We start from the raw sequence: 11,003 nt of genomic DNA, 5'->3' as shown, positions 1-11,003 counted from the left end.
CATGAGGGCCCTGGCCCAAGCTATCCCCGATGAGCCTTCCCACCCAGCTGCTGCTCTTCTCAGGTCTGTCTCCCCTGCTGAGGGAAGGAAGCTACCTACCTAGGTACTTATCAGGCCCCTCCTCTTCATAGTGTCGAGGCACCTCTTATTACTTAAAAAGGTGACAATGATCTCTCTCTCTCTTCTCTTTCACTGCCACCAAGTATCAGGCTTAGAGTATTTCTGAAAAGAATGAATTTGAGAATGAGGGCACTATTGCGGGAAAGTCTAGGGGAAGACATGGGTTTTATACTTGGCTCTGCATACATTGAGGTTAGTGGCTGTTCTGACTTCTTCTGGAAGTGAGTTCCATATTTTTAGTCCAGACCCTGTCTCCCATAGTTACAAACCTACACCTATTGGTCGACAGTATCATTTTCCCATGAAAACACAGTGGCTGGGAGGTCCTTGTCACACAGGGAGATATGTGGTCTCAGGGGTTTGGGACCAGTTCTGTGTAGGACTTTGAAAATCAGGACTGTGACTTTTTGAACTGGACTGTCTTCTTTGGGAAGCCAGTGTAGAAAGCAGTGTGTTGGGGTAAGAACATGAGAATGGCCATAGTGGGTCAGACCAAAGGTCCATCTAGCCCAGTATCCTGTCTTCCGACAGTGGCCAATGCCAGTTGCTTCAGAGGGAATGAGCAGAACAGGTGATCAAGTGATCCATCCCATTTTGCCCATTCCCTGCTTCTGGCAAACAGAGGCTAGGGCAGGGCCGGCTCTAGGATTTTTGCCGCCCCAAGCAGAAACAATTTTGGCCGCCCCCCCTGTTTTTTTTCTTACCCCACCCCCGGCCCCGCCTCAGCTCCGCCCCTTCCCCAAATCCCCAGCCCTGCCTCCTCCCCCCAGGCTCTCAAGCCTGGGAAGGAGGGGGAGCAGCGGCGCACGAATCAGCTGTTTTGCGCGCCGCGGCTGCTCGGGATCTCCCCCTCCCTCCCAGGCTCTCAAGCCTGGGAGGGAGGGCGAGCAGCGGCGCGCGAGCAGCAGCAGCGGAGGTGAGCTAGGGCAGCCGGGGCACATTTTTAGGGGCGGCATTCTGGCGCCGGCCATGCCGCCCCTAAAAATGTGCCGCCCCAAGCACCAGCTTGTTTTGCTGGTGCCTAGAGCCGGCCCTGGGCTAGGGACACCATCCCTGCCCATCATGGCTCATAGCCATTGATGAACCTATTCTCCATTAATTTTTCTAGGTTTTTTTTGTTTGTTTGTTTGTTTGTTTGTTTTGAACCCTGGTATATACTTGGCATTCACAACATTCTCTGGCAAAGAGTTCCACAAGTTGACTGCATTGTGTGAAGAAATACTTTTTGTTTTTAAGCCTCCTGCCTATTAATTTCATTTGGTGACCCCTAGTTCTTGCGTTACAAGAAGGAGTAAATAACACTTGCTTATTCACTTTCTCCACACTAGTCATTATTTTATAGACCTCTATCATATCCCCCCTTCATCGTCTCTTTTCCAAGCTGAACAGTCCCAATCTTTTTAATCTCTCCTCATATGGAAGACGTTTCATACCCCTAATCATTTTTGTTGCCCTTTTCTGAACCTTTTCCAATTCCAATACAGCTTTTTTGAGATGGGGCAACCATATCAAGGTGTGGGCGTACCATGGATTTATATAGAGGCAATATATTTTCTGTTGTCTTATCTATCCCTTTCCTAATGATTCCCAACATTCTGTTCGCTTTTTTGACTGCGGCTGCACATTGAATGGGTGTTTTCAGAGAACTATCCACAATGACTCCAACATGCACATTTAAATAGTTGCTGTCTCCAGATAGGAGGGGGAAACAATGCAAGCAGATTTCAAGAATCTAGATCTTCCTTAGGGAAATGAAGTTTACTCTAGATAATAAGTCTAAGGCCAAAGCTGGCTTATGTATGACAGACCAGTAGTCCAGACCAAAGATTTGGGCATCATAATAGGGAAAAGCTCTTAAAGGTACAGTGGACTTCGTCTTCATCTCCTCAATTGTTTCTTTGCAAGTACCTGACACAGTTAGGATCGCTAAGCAGGTTAAGATACGATAAGATGTGCTTTGGCTCTCTCTGATGGGGACTTTTTGGAAAGATTCGCAAAATCCACTTACTGTCTTACTGAAAGCAGGGTAAAAAGAAAAATTGTGTTTTTAATTTTAAAAAATGGCCCAATGTACTGTATTGTGCACATGTGGGGTTTCTAACCAAACTATTTTTGAACATGGCTACAAAAAAAAAATGGCTGGAGTCTGAAACTTGGCTGGGACATAAATCCTCCGAGGATGTGTGCCTCTCTTTTGAGGAGGAAAGAGATGAGACAATGAAAAACTGATTAAGGAAAAAATCACATCTGAGTATGCTCATGGTGCATCTGCTAAGATTTTAGTAGAGCCTATTGAAACTCCCTCCCTCTTCAACATCACTTAAATTCTCCCTGATAGCGGAGGGCCCAGACAGGGACATCAGCTGGTGCTAGGACTGTAAATGTGTCAGTGGAGGATTTTGCTGCAAGGAAAAGGTGAAAAGTGCAGGTGCAGAAAATCAAAAAGCCCATGATTTCAGAGTGCCTCTGACTTTTGATGCAATTACAGTGTAAACTGCAAGAAAACTGTTTCCAGCCCAAACAGTGACATCCATAAAGGTGAGAATTCTCTCCCCTTCGGTACTGAAATAGGTATTGTCTTCAAAGCCAAATTAAGGTAAGAATGACAACACGGGGTCAGGCCTAGCTCAGTATCCTGTCTTACGAGAGAGGCTGGTGCCAGATGCTTCAGAGGGAATTAATAGAACAGGACAATTATTGAGTGATCCATCCCCTGTCATCCATTCCCAGCTTCTTGCAATCAGATGCTTAGGGACATCCAGAGCATGGGGTTGCATCCCTGACCATCTCGGCTAACAGCCACTGATGGATCTATTCTCCGTGAACTTATCTAACTTTTTTTTAGATAATTTTTTTTTTAACCCAGTTATACTTTTGGCCTTCACAACATCCCCTGGCAATGAGTTCCACGGGTTGACTGTGTATTGTTTGAAGAACTACTTCCTTTTGTTTGTTTTTAAACCTGCTGCCTATTAATTTCATCAGGTGACCCCTGGTTCTTGTGTTATGTGAAGGGACAAATAACATCCATAACACAAGACTTAAATAAACAAATAATTGTCATTGTGCCTGGAGTGGGTCACGGCTAAAAATGCCAAACTCAGGACAGATTGTCAGAAAATAGGGAAGACCCCCGAAACTGGTGGTATATTCTACCATTAGATTTTACCAAGACAGTAATAAAATATGCTCCTGGATCATTATACTAATTTTACAAGGGAGCCACAAACAATCCCCTTAGGCATTCCAGCCCCTTATTACCGCCCGGACAAACCGGACTTCTGTGATGTAAGGTTATTAAACCAAAAAAAAAACCACACATTAGGTTCTACCCAGGTCAATGGATGCTCAGGACCTTATATGAGAAACAACTCTGTAGCCAATCCTTAGTAAACTAACTAAAGATTTATTAACTAAGAAAAGAAATGCGTTATTAAAAGGTTAAGACATATTACTGTTGGATCAGAGAATGTAGTCCAAAATGTTAGCAGGGATGTTAAATTTGCTAGTTTCTTATAAGTCTCTCTGGGTTGCCCAAATAGCTTTGGGACCTCAGTCCTTTTGTTTAAAACTTCCCTGGTCAGAATTCACCATCCAGAGATGGAGTAGGAAAGAGGTGGCCAGGAGCCTTTGTTCTCTCCTTTTGTATCTTGACCCTTTTGTTTTGCTGGAAAAATCCTGGCTGTCTCAAGGGGTCGAGCAGTTCCATGGCATAAATGCTTTGCCCTCAGTTCCTCATATGAAATTCAAATCTTTGCTTGCCCCTTTCTGCATACATGCCGTCTGAGGTGTCTTTACCCTTGTTTACAGCTTCTTTGTCATTCTGAAGAGCTAACCTGTGGGTGTTTCTCAAGCTCACAACATGTTTGAGTTACAAATATATATCAGCATTTCATAACTTCATATACAACGATGATACATTCAAACAGGACAATGAGTTTCAGCAAATTATGACTTTTTAAATGATACCTTACAAGGCACACTTTGTACAAGATTTATTACAATTTTGCAACAGCGGTGACCATGTTAGTGTAAACGGCCACCTTCCTCTTTAGACTGCATCACAATAATAAAAGACAAAGACAAATTATTTGTCAGGAAAGGAAAGGAAAGGCACCAGACCACAGTAATGCAGCATCACGGTTTTGATCTTGCAAACATTTGAATATCTTTAAGCACATGAGTACGCCCGCTGAACTCGTCTGTAGTACTGGAAGGGTTGGGGCCTAAGGCTGTTCACTTAAAATCACAATCAAGATACAAACAGAGTTTTGGAAGGGATAAAAACTCCAGATGCAAGGTTGGCGCCAATCTGATTCTTGGGGTTTTGGATGAGACTTGCATGGGGGCAGACCACATCTGCCTACTATGGGGTTCTGGCATCTTCCTCTGAAGCATCTGGTGGAGGTTCAGTCAGAGACAAGATACAGATGGACCTCAAGTCTGATCCAGTCTAGTAATTCCTATGTTCCTATGATTAAGATGTCTTAAACACCATGGATGAATTAAGGTATGGCATGCATTTTACAATACGTGGTAGTAAGATGTGGGAAGGTAGAATGCACACCACCACAGAGTTAATATGCTTGACTTTGTGACTTTAGCAGTGTATCCTTAGGCTCTGATCCTTCAATTTACAACACGCAGATGGATGCTGTGTCCATGTGGAGCCCTATTGACGTCACTAGGGCTCCATGAAAGCACAATAGTCTGCCATGCGATGTAAATTGCAGGCCTGGAGCCTAAGCTCCTTGTCCAATATTTTTGTTTTGTATTTCAGGACATCCATCCTCCTCTCTCCCCCTCTCTCCTACTTCCTGGATTTTAAATTCACATTCCCCATTTCATACCTTCCCTATCCTCCAAACTTTGTACCACTGCCACAAGCCCCTCCCCTCCCATTCCTTTCAGCCAGAGAAACAAAGAAACCAGTTCTATCCCCAAGTGCCAGCACAATCAGGCCAGCCCATTTATTTTCTAATTAACTTCTCACCATCAATTTCCTTTGTGTCCACTTCAAAGTTAATACTCTTAATCATTTGATAACCATCTCAATATAGCAAACATCTACATTAATATCTGTACATACAGTTCAAAGCTCACCTTTGCTTTGATTCTAACAACTGATATCGAGAACAAAATGTTGAATAATTTAAGTGCCAGGAGAAAACTTTTGAAGTCTGTGGGGCTTTTTCCACCTAGTTCCTGTTCCAGTCTTGCTTTATCTACGCATGGAGTATTTTATGGAATACATATATATCCTAGACTGTATCTAGATGTGTGAATAATAAGAACCCATCCTATGTGAAACTGGATAAACATTTTCTAAAGTACAGTGGCCTTTACACTGTCATGCTGTTTAAGACTATATTTTTGAAGGCTAGACTGAGTTATCCAGTGTCCTGTACGGACAAAGAAAATATAATAGTACATTAGGATGTTGACTTAATTTAATTAATTTGACCAAACATGGTAGGCTCCCCCTTTATAAAATGTACAGGATGCACGTCAACTTGATACATTTGATTTTTGAGAAGGATCCTGTTCTTGGAATGTGTTTACAAGCACTAATCTAGGTTAAGAAAATATACTGCTCTGATAGGAGTTACTGTTGCATTGAACTTTAATACTTTAAATGTATTACATTAACTGCATTAGCAAAGAAGACCAAAACTCTTCTTAGCAGCTACTAGTTACAGATTAAAAACCTCTTTTTATACTTTCCACAGATCTCCACAATATCTGATCATCCAAAACAACTATTAATGTCTTTACAATGCTGCCATTCTGCCTTTTCAGGAGAGAACATGCATATGCTTTTCACAAATCAAAACAGAGCCACCATGTGTGTTACTGATGCCATAGCAGCATGAAATGCCAGGTTTACAGATATTGCATTCAGGAGCTCCTTAAACAGGTGCCCATGTCAGTGTGTACCTAGGAAAAGTATGCAGCAAGAAGCAAACAGTGACCAAATTAAACTTCAGCCTCTCTAAAATACATAGTATAAAACCCTTTAGTTTATAGTTCAGAATATAATAACATTAGTTCATTCTGAGTCTCTCTAGTCTGTTTTCCTCAGGGCAGGGACTGTCTTCATTTAGATTGTACAGGGCTGAAAACACAGCCAATAAACACATGGCAAAATGTGAGCCGAAATATGCATTACAATTTATCTTCTTGTTATGGAGTTAGGTTCTCCATGAAACCATCTGGTATCATACCTTGAGATTAAAACAACGGGCATATGTAGTATTTTAGCAGTGGAGTGAGAGCACAGAGCGTAAGTTAAAGGAAGAATGGTTAATGACTGAAATATAAGGACCAAACACTAATTTAAATATTCTGTCTACAGTCGCTTAGTAAGCTAAGAGCATATTACTGCAGAGGCTAAATGCTAACAGCAAACAGGATGATTTAGGACCATGGATCCAAAGTATTGTTACATATACAACTATGGTACTCTAGGCTTCCTAACTTACTGAACCATTGTACAGCGCTCCAGGATTCTGCCACTACCTTCCTTCCAGTCAATTGGACATGCACTGAATTGAGATGGAGTTGGGAGCACCCCAAGACTCATCTTGTGATGGAGCACGCTATGCAACTGAGAAGTAGGTGCTAGCAGTACAGGAGAGGTTAGAATGAACTGGTACATTTACCAGAAAAAGTTGAGGGGACCTTTAGCTTAAGAGCACAAGTTACACACACGATCCTGCTTTCTGATTGGACCAAAAAGGTTGTAGCCTATGTAGGGTGACCAGATGTCCCGATTTTATAGGGACAGTCCCGATTTTTGGGTCTTTTTCTTATATAGGCTCTTATTACCCCCCACCCCCGTCCCGATTTTTCACATTTGCTGTCTGGTCACCCTAAGCCTACGGGAGAGGTGGTGTTTTTTTGTTTGTTTTAAAATAAACGACGTGGCTGTAGTGAACAAGTCTCATGCACGTTGCATTTTTACAGTAGTATCGGGCACAAAGAATTGTCCTGCTGTGACAGATCTTCCCTGCAATCACAGTATGTTGTTTCCTGCAGAGAGAGGGAATGCTTTAACTGTGTGAAGCAAATGCTTTGCTGTCAGCAAATCTGAATAGCAGCTCATGCTTTCGAAGCTTATGCGGGAGTCACGGGTGTGACACGATGTACGTTTAATACTTGCTAATCAATGAAGAATTAATATGTTGCTATTTGTGTATTTGCATTTAAATATTTGACTAAACTGAAACTGGTTCATTTTGTCTGCAACTATGAACAGACCTGTGTTTGTGTATGTAAAACTCAATGTGATTAAAATATCAGATAACTCAATGCTTTTTCTATTTGTGTCAATTGTTTGTAGTGAGTAGATTTTTTTTTTTTTTTTTTTTAATACAAGTGTCTGAAGCCTAAGACTTACAACATGAAGAAACTAGCTTCTGCCACAGCTGACTTCTCAAATCCCCTACATGGAGTGACACAAACCTGAGCCTTTCTGTTGGAAATTACAGGAAAGGACTCATGCTGTAGTCTGCCTCTTTACTTATTCTTAAAAACATACTTTTATTACTGTGAATTAATGGCAGGGTTCAGAGATTACAGATGCTCAGAAAAGAACACAAGCTACTTAGACAGAGTTCAGATACTGAAGATGTCTGAGTTGTCTTTGAAAACAGCCCACTGCAAATGTTGCTGTCGCCCTGAAATCCCAGAAGATGTAGGTCATACACTATATATATGATTAATTCTCACAATCACCGTTAATATTTTCAGTAAAGGGAAAATTACTTTAATTAGTTCTCTGCGTATAGTATTATCTATGGGTAGATACTTATGCTCCTCCCCTGGAGAGCTGGCCTTTAAAGGAACTAGCTGATGCAAACAAGAAGATAGTTATGTCCCTAAGGAACAGTGCAGCTCTAAAAGCAGTGTCTCAGAACTGAACCTTGACCAGTAAAGTTTGGAATCTGCTCCATTGCTTGGACTGAATTTGAACCAGAAGGTTAGTGACTGGTTCCTAGAATGATAGTGTGAAACATTCTGTCCCATAGGAAGGGACATTTATTTTTCATTCACTATTAGTTTAGGCAGAGCACCTGCATTCTTAAAATAGAGCCTTAAAGAAAAGTCAAGGCAGTAAGATGATCCAAAAAGCTTAAAGAACAAGACCCTTTTCTGCTTGCAGTAATTTGAAACATCAAAATAAACACAGATCAATTTACAATAATGTTTAGACTATACAGACTGTCAAATTGAAAGTCACTTACAAACCAAGTTTCCATCCTGATTTACACCTTAGCTTCAAGAGATTATTTTCAAGTGGTTTGTTTCCTACTTTGCATTTTATTACAGTAAGGACAAAAGTACAATAGCCAGTTTCTGATTCTCATCCAGCAGCTAACACTACAATGTTTTGGGTTGTGATACTGCCAGAGAAGGCTTACTTTAAAAACAACCAACCACCTTCAATCTGCTGCAATGTTGTAACATTTCCATGAGATCTACCTTTTGTATTTTGCATAATTTGGTCCGATAATGGCCCTTAAACAATCTCCAAATAAGACAGTGATAAATTGCAAAAATTCTGAACTTTAATTTTCAAATACCCATACAGCTCATAATTCCGATGTTCTCCCTCTCGTGTTCACACTGGTTTTCCTTGAAATGTCAAGGCTATTTCGAGGAGCTCTTTACCCAGTTTTTCCTGCTTTCCTCCCAAAGTGAATTCTGCAGACAGCTCCCTGAAGGTGACACAGATCCGGCGATGCTCAATGTGCTTGCGGTAAATTGCATGTTTCCACTTATAGCGTGCATCTCCATACAGCACAATCAGGGATCTCTTAGGTAAGAGAATGTCTACAGTAACTTCTTTGTATGGAATAAGTCTTGGGGAAGATGAGTGGTCAATATCCCAACTGTCTAAATTTTCACATGCTGATGTGGGAGTAAGGTTGTTTGGTTTATGGGTCTGAGAAGCTTGAGGTGAGGCAGAGTGATTTGATTCCCCGCTTCCTTGACTGTGAGTGGCAAATAACTGAAGACTGTCCTCTGAATCACAAGACATGGACAGCACAGTTTTTGAGAGCAAGTTTAAGCTAACCAGTCGCTCCCCCCAAAGCCACCAGTCATCAAAGTGTGGGTCAATGGCAGAACCTCTTTCAGGTAGATAGTCCAGGTTACACTGCTCAACAGGAAAGAAATCCTCTAGCGCAGAATGAGCCTTCATTCGCTGCACAATCTCCTGGCTAAAACTGGGCAAGCCAATGAAACCACCAGCTTTCAGCTTCTTTTTCTTAAAGTTCACTTTGGGCCCATAGTCCTGTTTGAAAAGGAAAACCAGATGACGTTAAATAAAAATCTGGGGCATGGTTTTCTAGGGAGGCACTATCCTCTGGACAAACCAAGGAGCCCTGGGTCTCTTGGGTTCTATTCCCATCTTTACCAGTGACTTGCTGGTGCAAGTCATGTTCTGATAATATGACCCCATGAAAGTCGTATAATCTTGTATTCAGTTTTCCTGTCTATGGACACTGATGTGATATGAGGTTGTATTTGAATGTGCACGATCACGTGTGATTCATAACTATCACAAATGCACTCTTGAGAGAACATAAGAACGGCCATACTGGGTCAGACCAAAGGTCCATCTAGCCCAGTATCCTGTCTTCCGACAGTGGCCGATGCCAGGTGCCCCTGAGGGAATGAACAGAACAGGTCATCCTCAAGTGATCCATCCCTGTCGCTCATTCCCAGCTTCTGGCAAACAGAGGCTTAGGGACACCACCGTTGCCCATCCTGGCTAATTTCAAATACAATTATGGTTTTGTTATTTCAAAAAGAATCAATTTACTGAAAACCTTAAACCTAAAGCATGATTGTTGTTAACTGAAGAAATAATCTCCTTCCCCAGAGGGAGTTAGAAATCAGCATATTTCTGGAATCAGACCTGCTTCCTTCGGCCAGACTGCGATCGTTTCCAGTCCTCTTGATCCATCAGCTGAACCATCTCCGATTCCTCATCTTGGTTTATAAACTCCTCCAGCAAGAACACTCCTGGAAATGGAAATGCCCAGCCAGCAAACGCTGAGCATTCATTTCCCACTGCTAATCCTGCTGCTGGACAATAAGTGAAGTTACCCTTTCCCTGCAGAAATAAAAAAGGACACAGCAAGATAAGACACTGCCATGATATCTGTTGTCCTAGCCTTGCAACAGGTAAGCTATGCATAAGACTGCTGTAGAGTTGAACAGTTATACTGCTTGTCTTCATGGAAATGTCTCCCTCCTTTTATAGTTGCATCTTTGCGATGCAGGTTAATAGACACTGTCTTTCTTTAACAGTGACATCTATAGTACAAGCCACCACTGGAGGAAAAATAAGATGTGCACTCTTAAAACCGTGTATATGTGAGGGATTATTGCCCCTCTCCCATCCCTCAGTGCTCCAGGTTGCAACCAACTTCACTGGGGCAAAGAGTGCTGGACTCCCTGCAAAACCAGAGGCACCTCTACCAATGCTGCTGGTTAGAGTAACAAAATCCTATGCTTTAAAAATGGATCCACTGTCTGGTGCACTAGCCTCAGGGCTGTCCCAATAACTATTTTTTGTGTGTCTTTCCTGCCTCTAGGTGAAATGTGAGCACCTGACTCTGGACTGGGTGTGGGTTGGCCGACTGGGGTGCTCCAATTTTATGACTAACAAGTCTTTTGATGCATTTGACACAGGCCTAAACAGGAAGTGATCCAGATCAGGCTTGACAGTGCCCCACGCTAAGTCGAAGCAACATCTCCTGCCCTGGCTAGAGGGGATGCCCTCTGAAGCTCATTAGCATCACTCCTAATCAGGTAGAGATCAATGTCATGCTCATGCTCCCCAGGCCTGGGTGTTGCCTGAAGCGATCTCC

The 11,003-nt window shown here is 42.2% G+C and overlaps 1 protein-coding gene across 1 annotated transcript; it reads right to left on the bottom strand.

Annotated features, from left to right (window-relative positions):
- Positions 1 to 8,668: 8,668 nt before the first annotated feature.
- ALKBH4 (alkB homolog 4, lysine demethylase) lies at positions 8,669 to 10,922 on the bottom strand. Its single transcript, XM_026656577.1, has 2 exons — positions 10,046 to 10,922; positions 8,669 to 9,418 (listed from the first exon to the last, which is right to left on the bottom strand). The coding sequence occupies exons 1-2, from the start codon at positions 10,367 to 10,369 to the stop codon at positions 8,744 to 8,746; spliced, it is 999 nt and encodes a 332-aa protein (XP_026512362.1). The 5' UTR covers positions 10,370 to 10,922; the 3' UTR covers positions 8,669 to 8,743.
- Between the last annotated feature and the right edge of the window lie 81 nt (positions 10,923 to 11,003).

The sequence above is a fragment of the Terrapene carolina genome, unplaced genomic scaffold (genome assembly GCF_002925995.2).
Source record: "Terrapene carolina triunguis isolate 2854851 unplaced genomic scaffold, T_m_triunguis-2.0 Scaffold231, whole genome shotgun sequence".
In the NCBI taxonomy this organism is placed as follows: Eukaryota; Metazoa; Chordata; order Testudines; family Emydidae; genus Terrapene; species Terrapene triunguis.
Note: the sequence above shows the minus strand (reverse complement) of the source record. Positions and strands in the feature narration are given on the sequence as shown.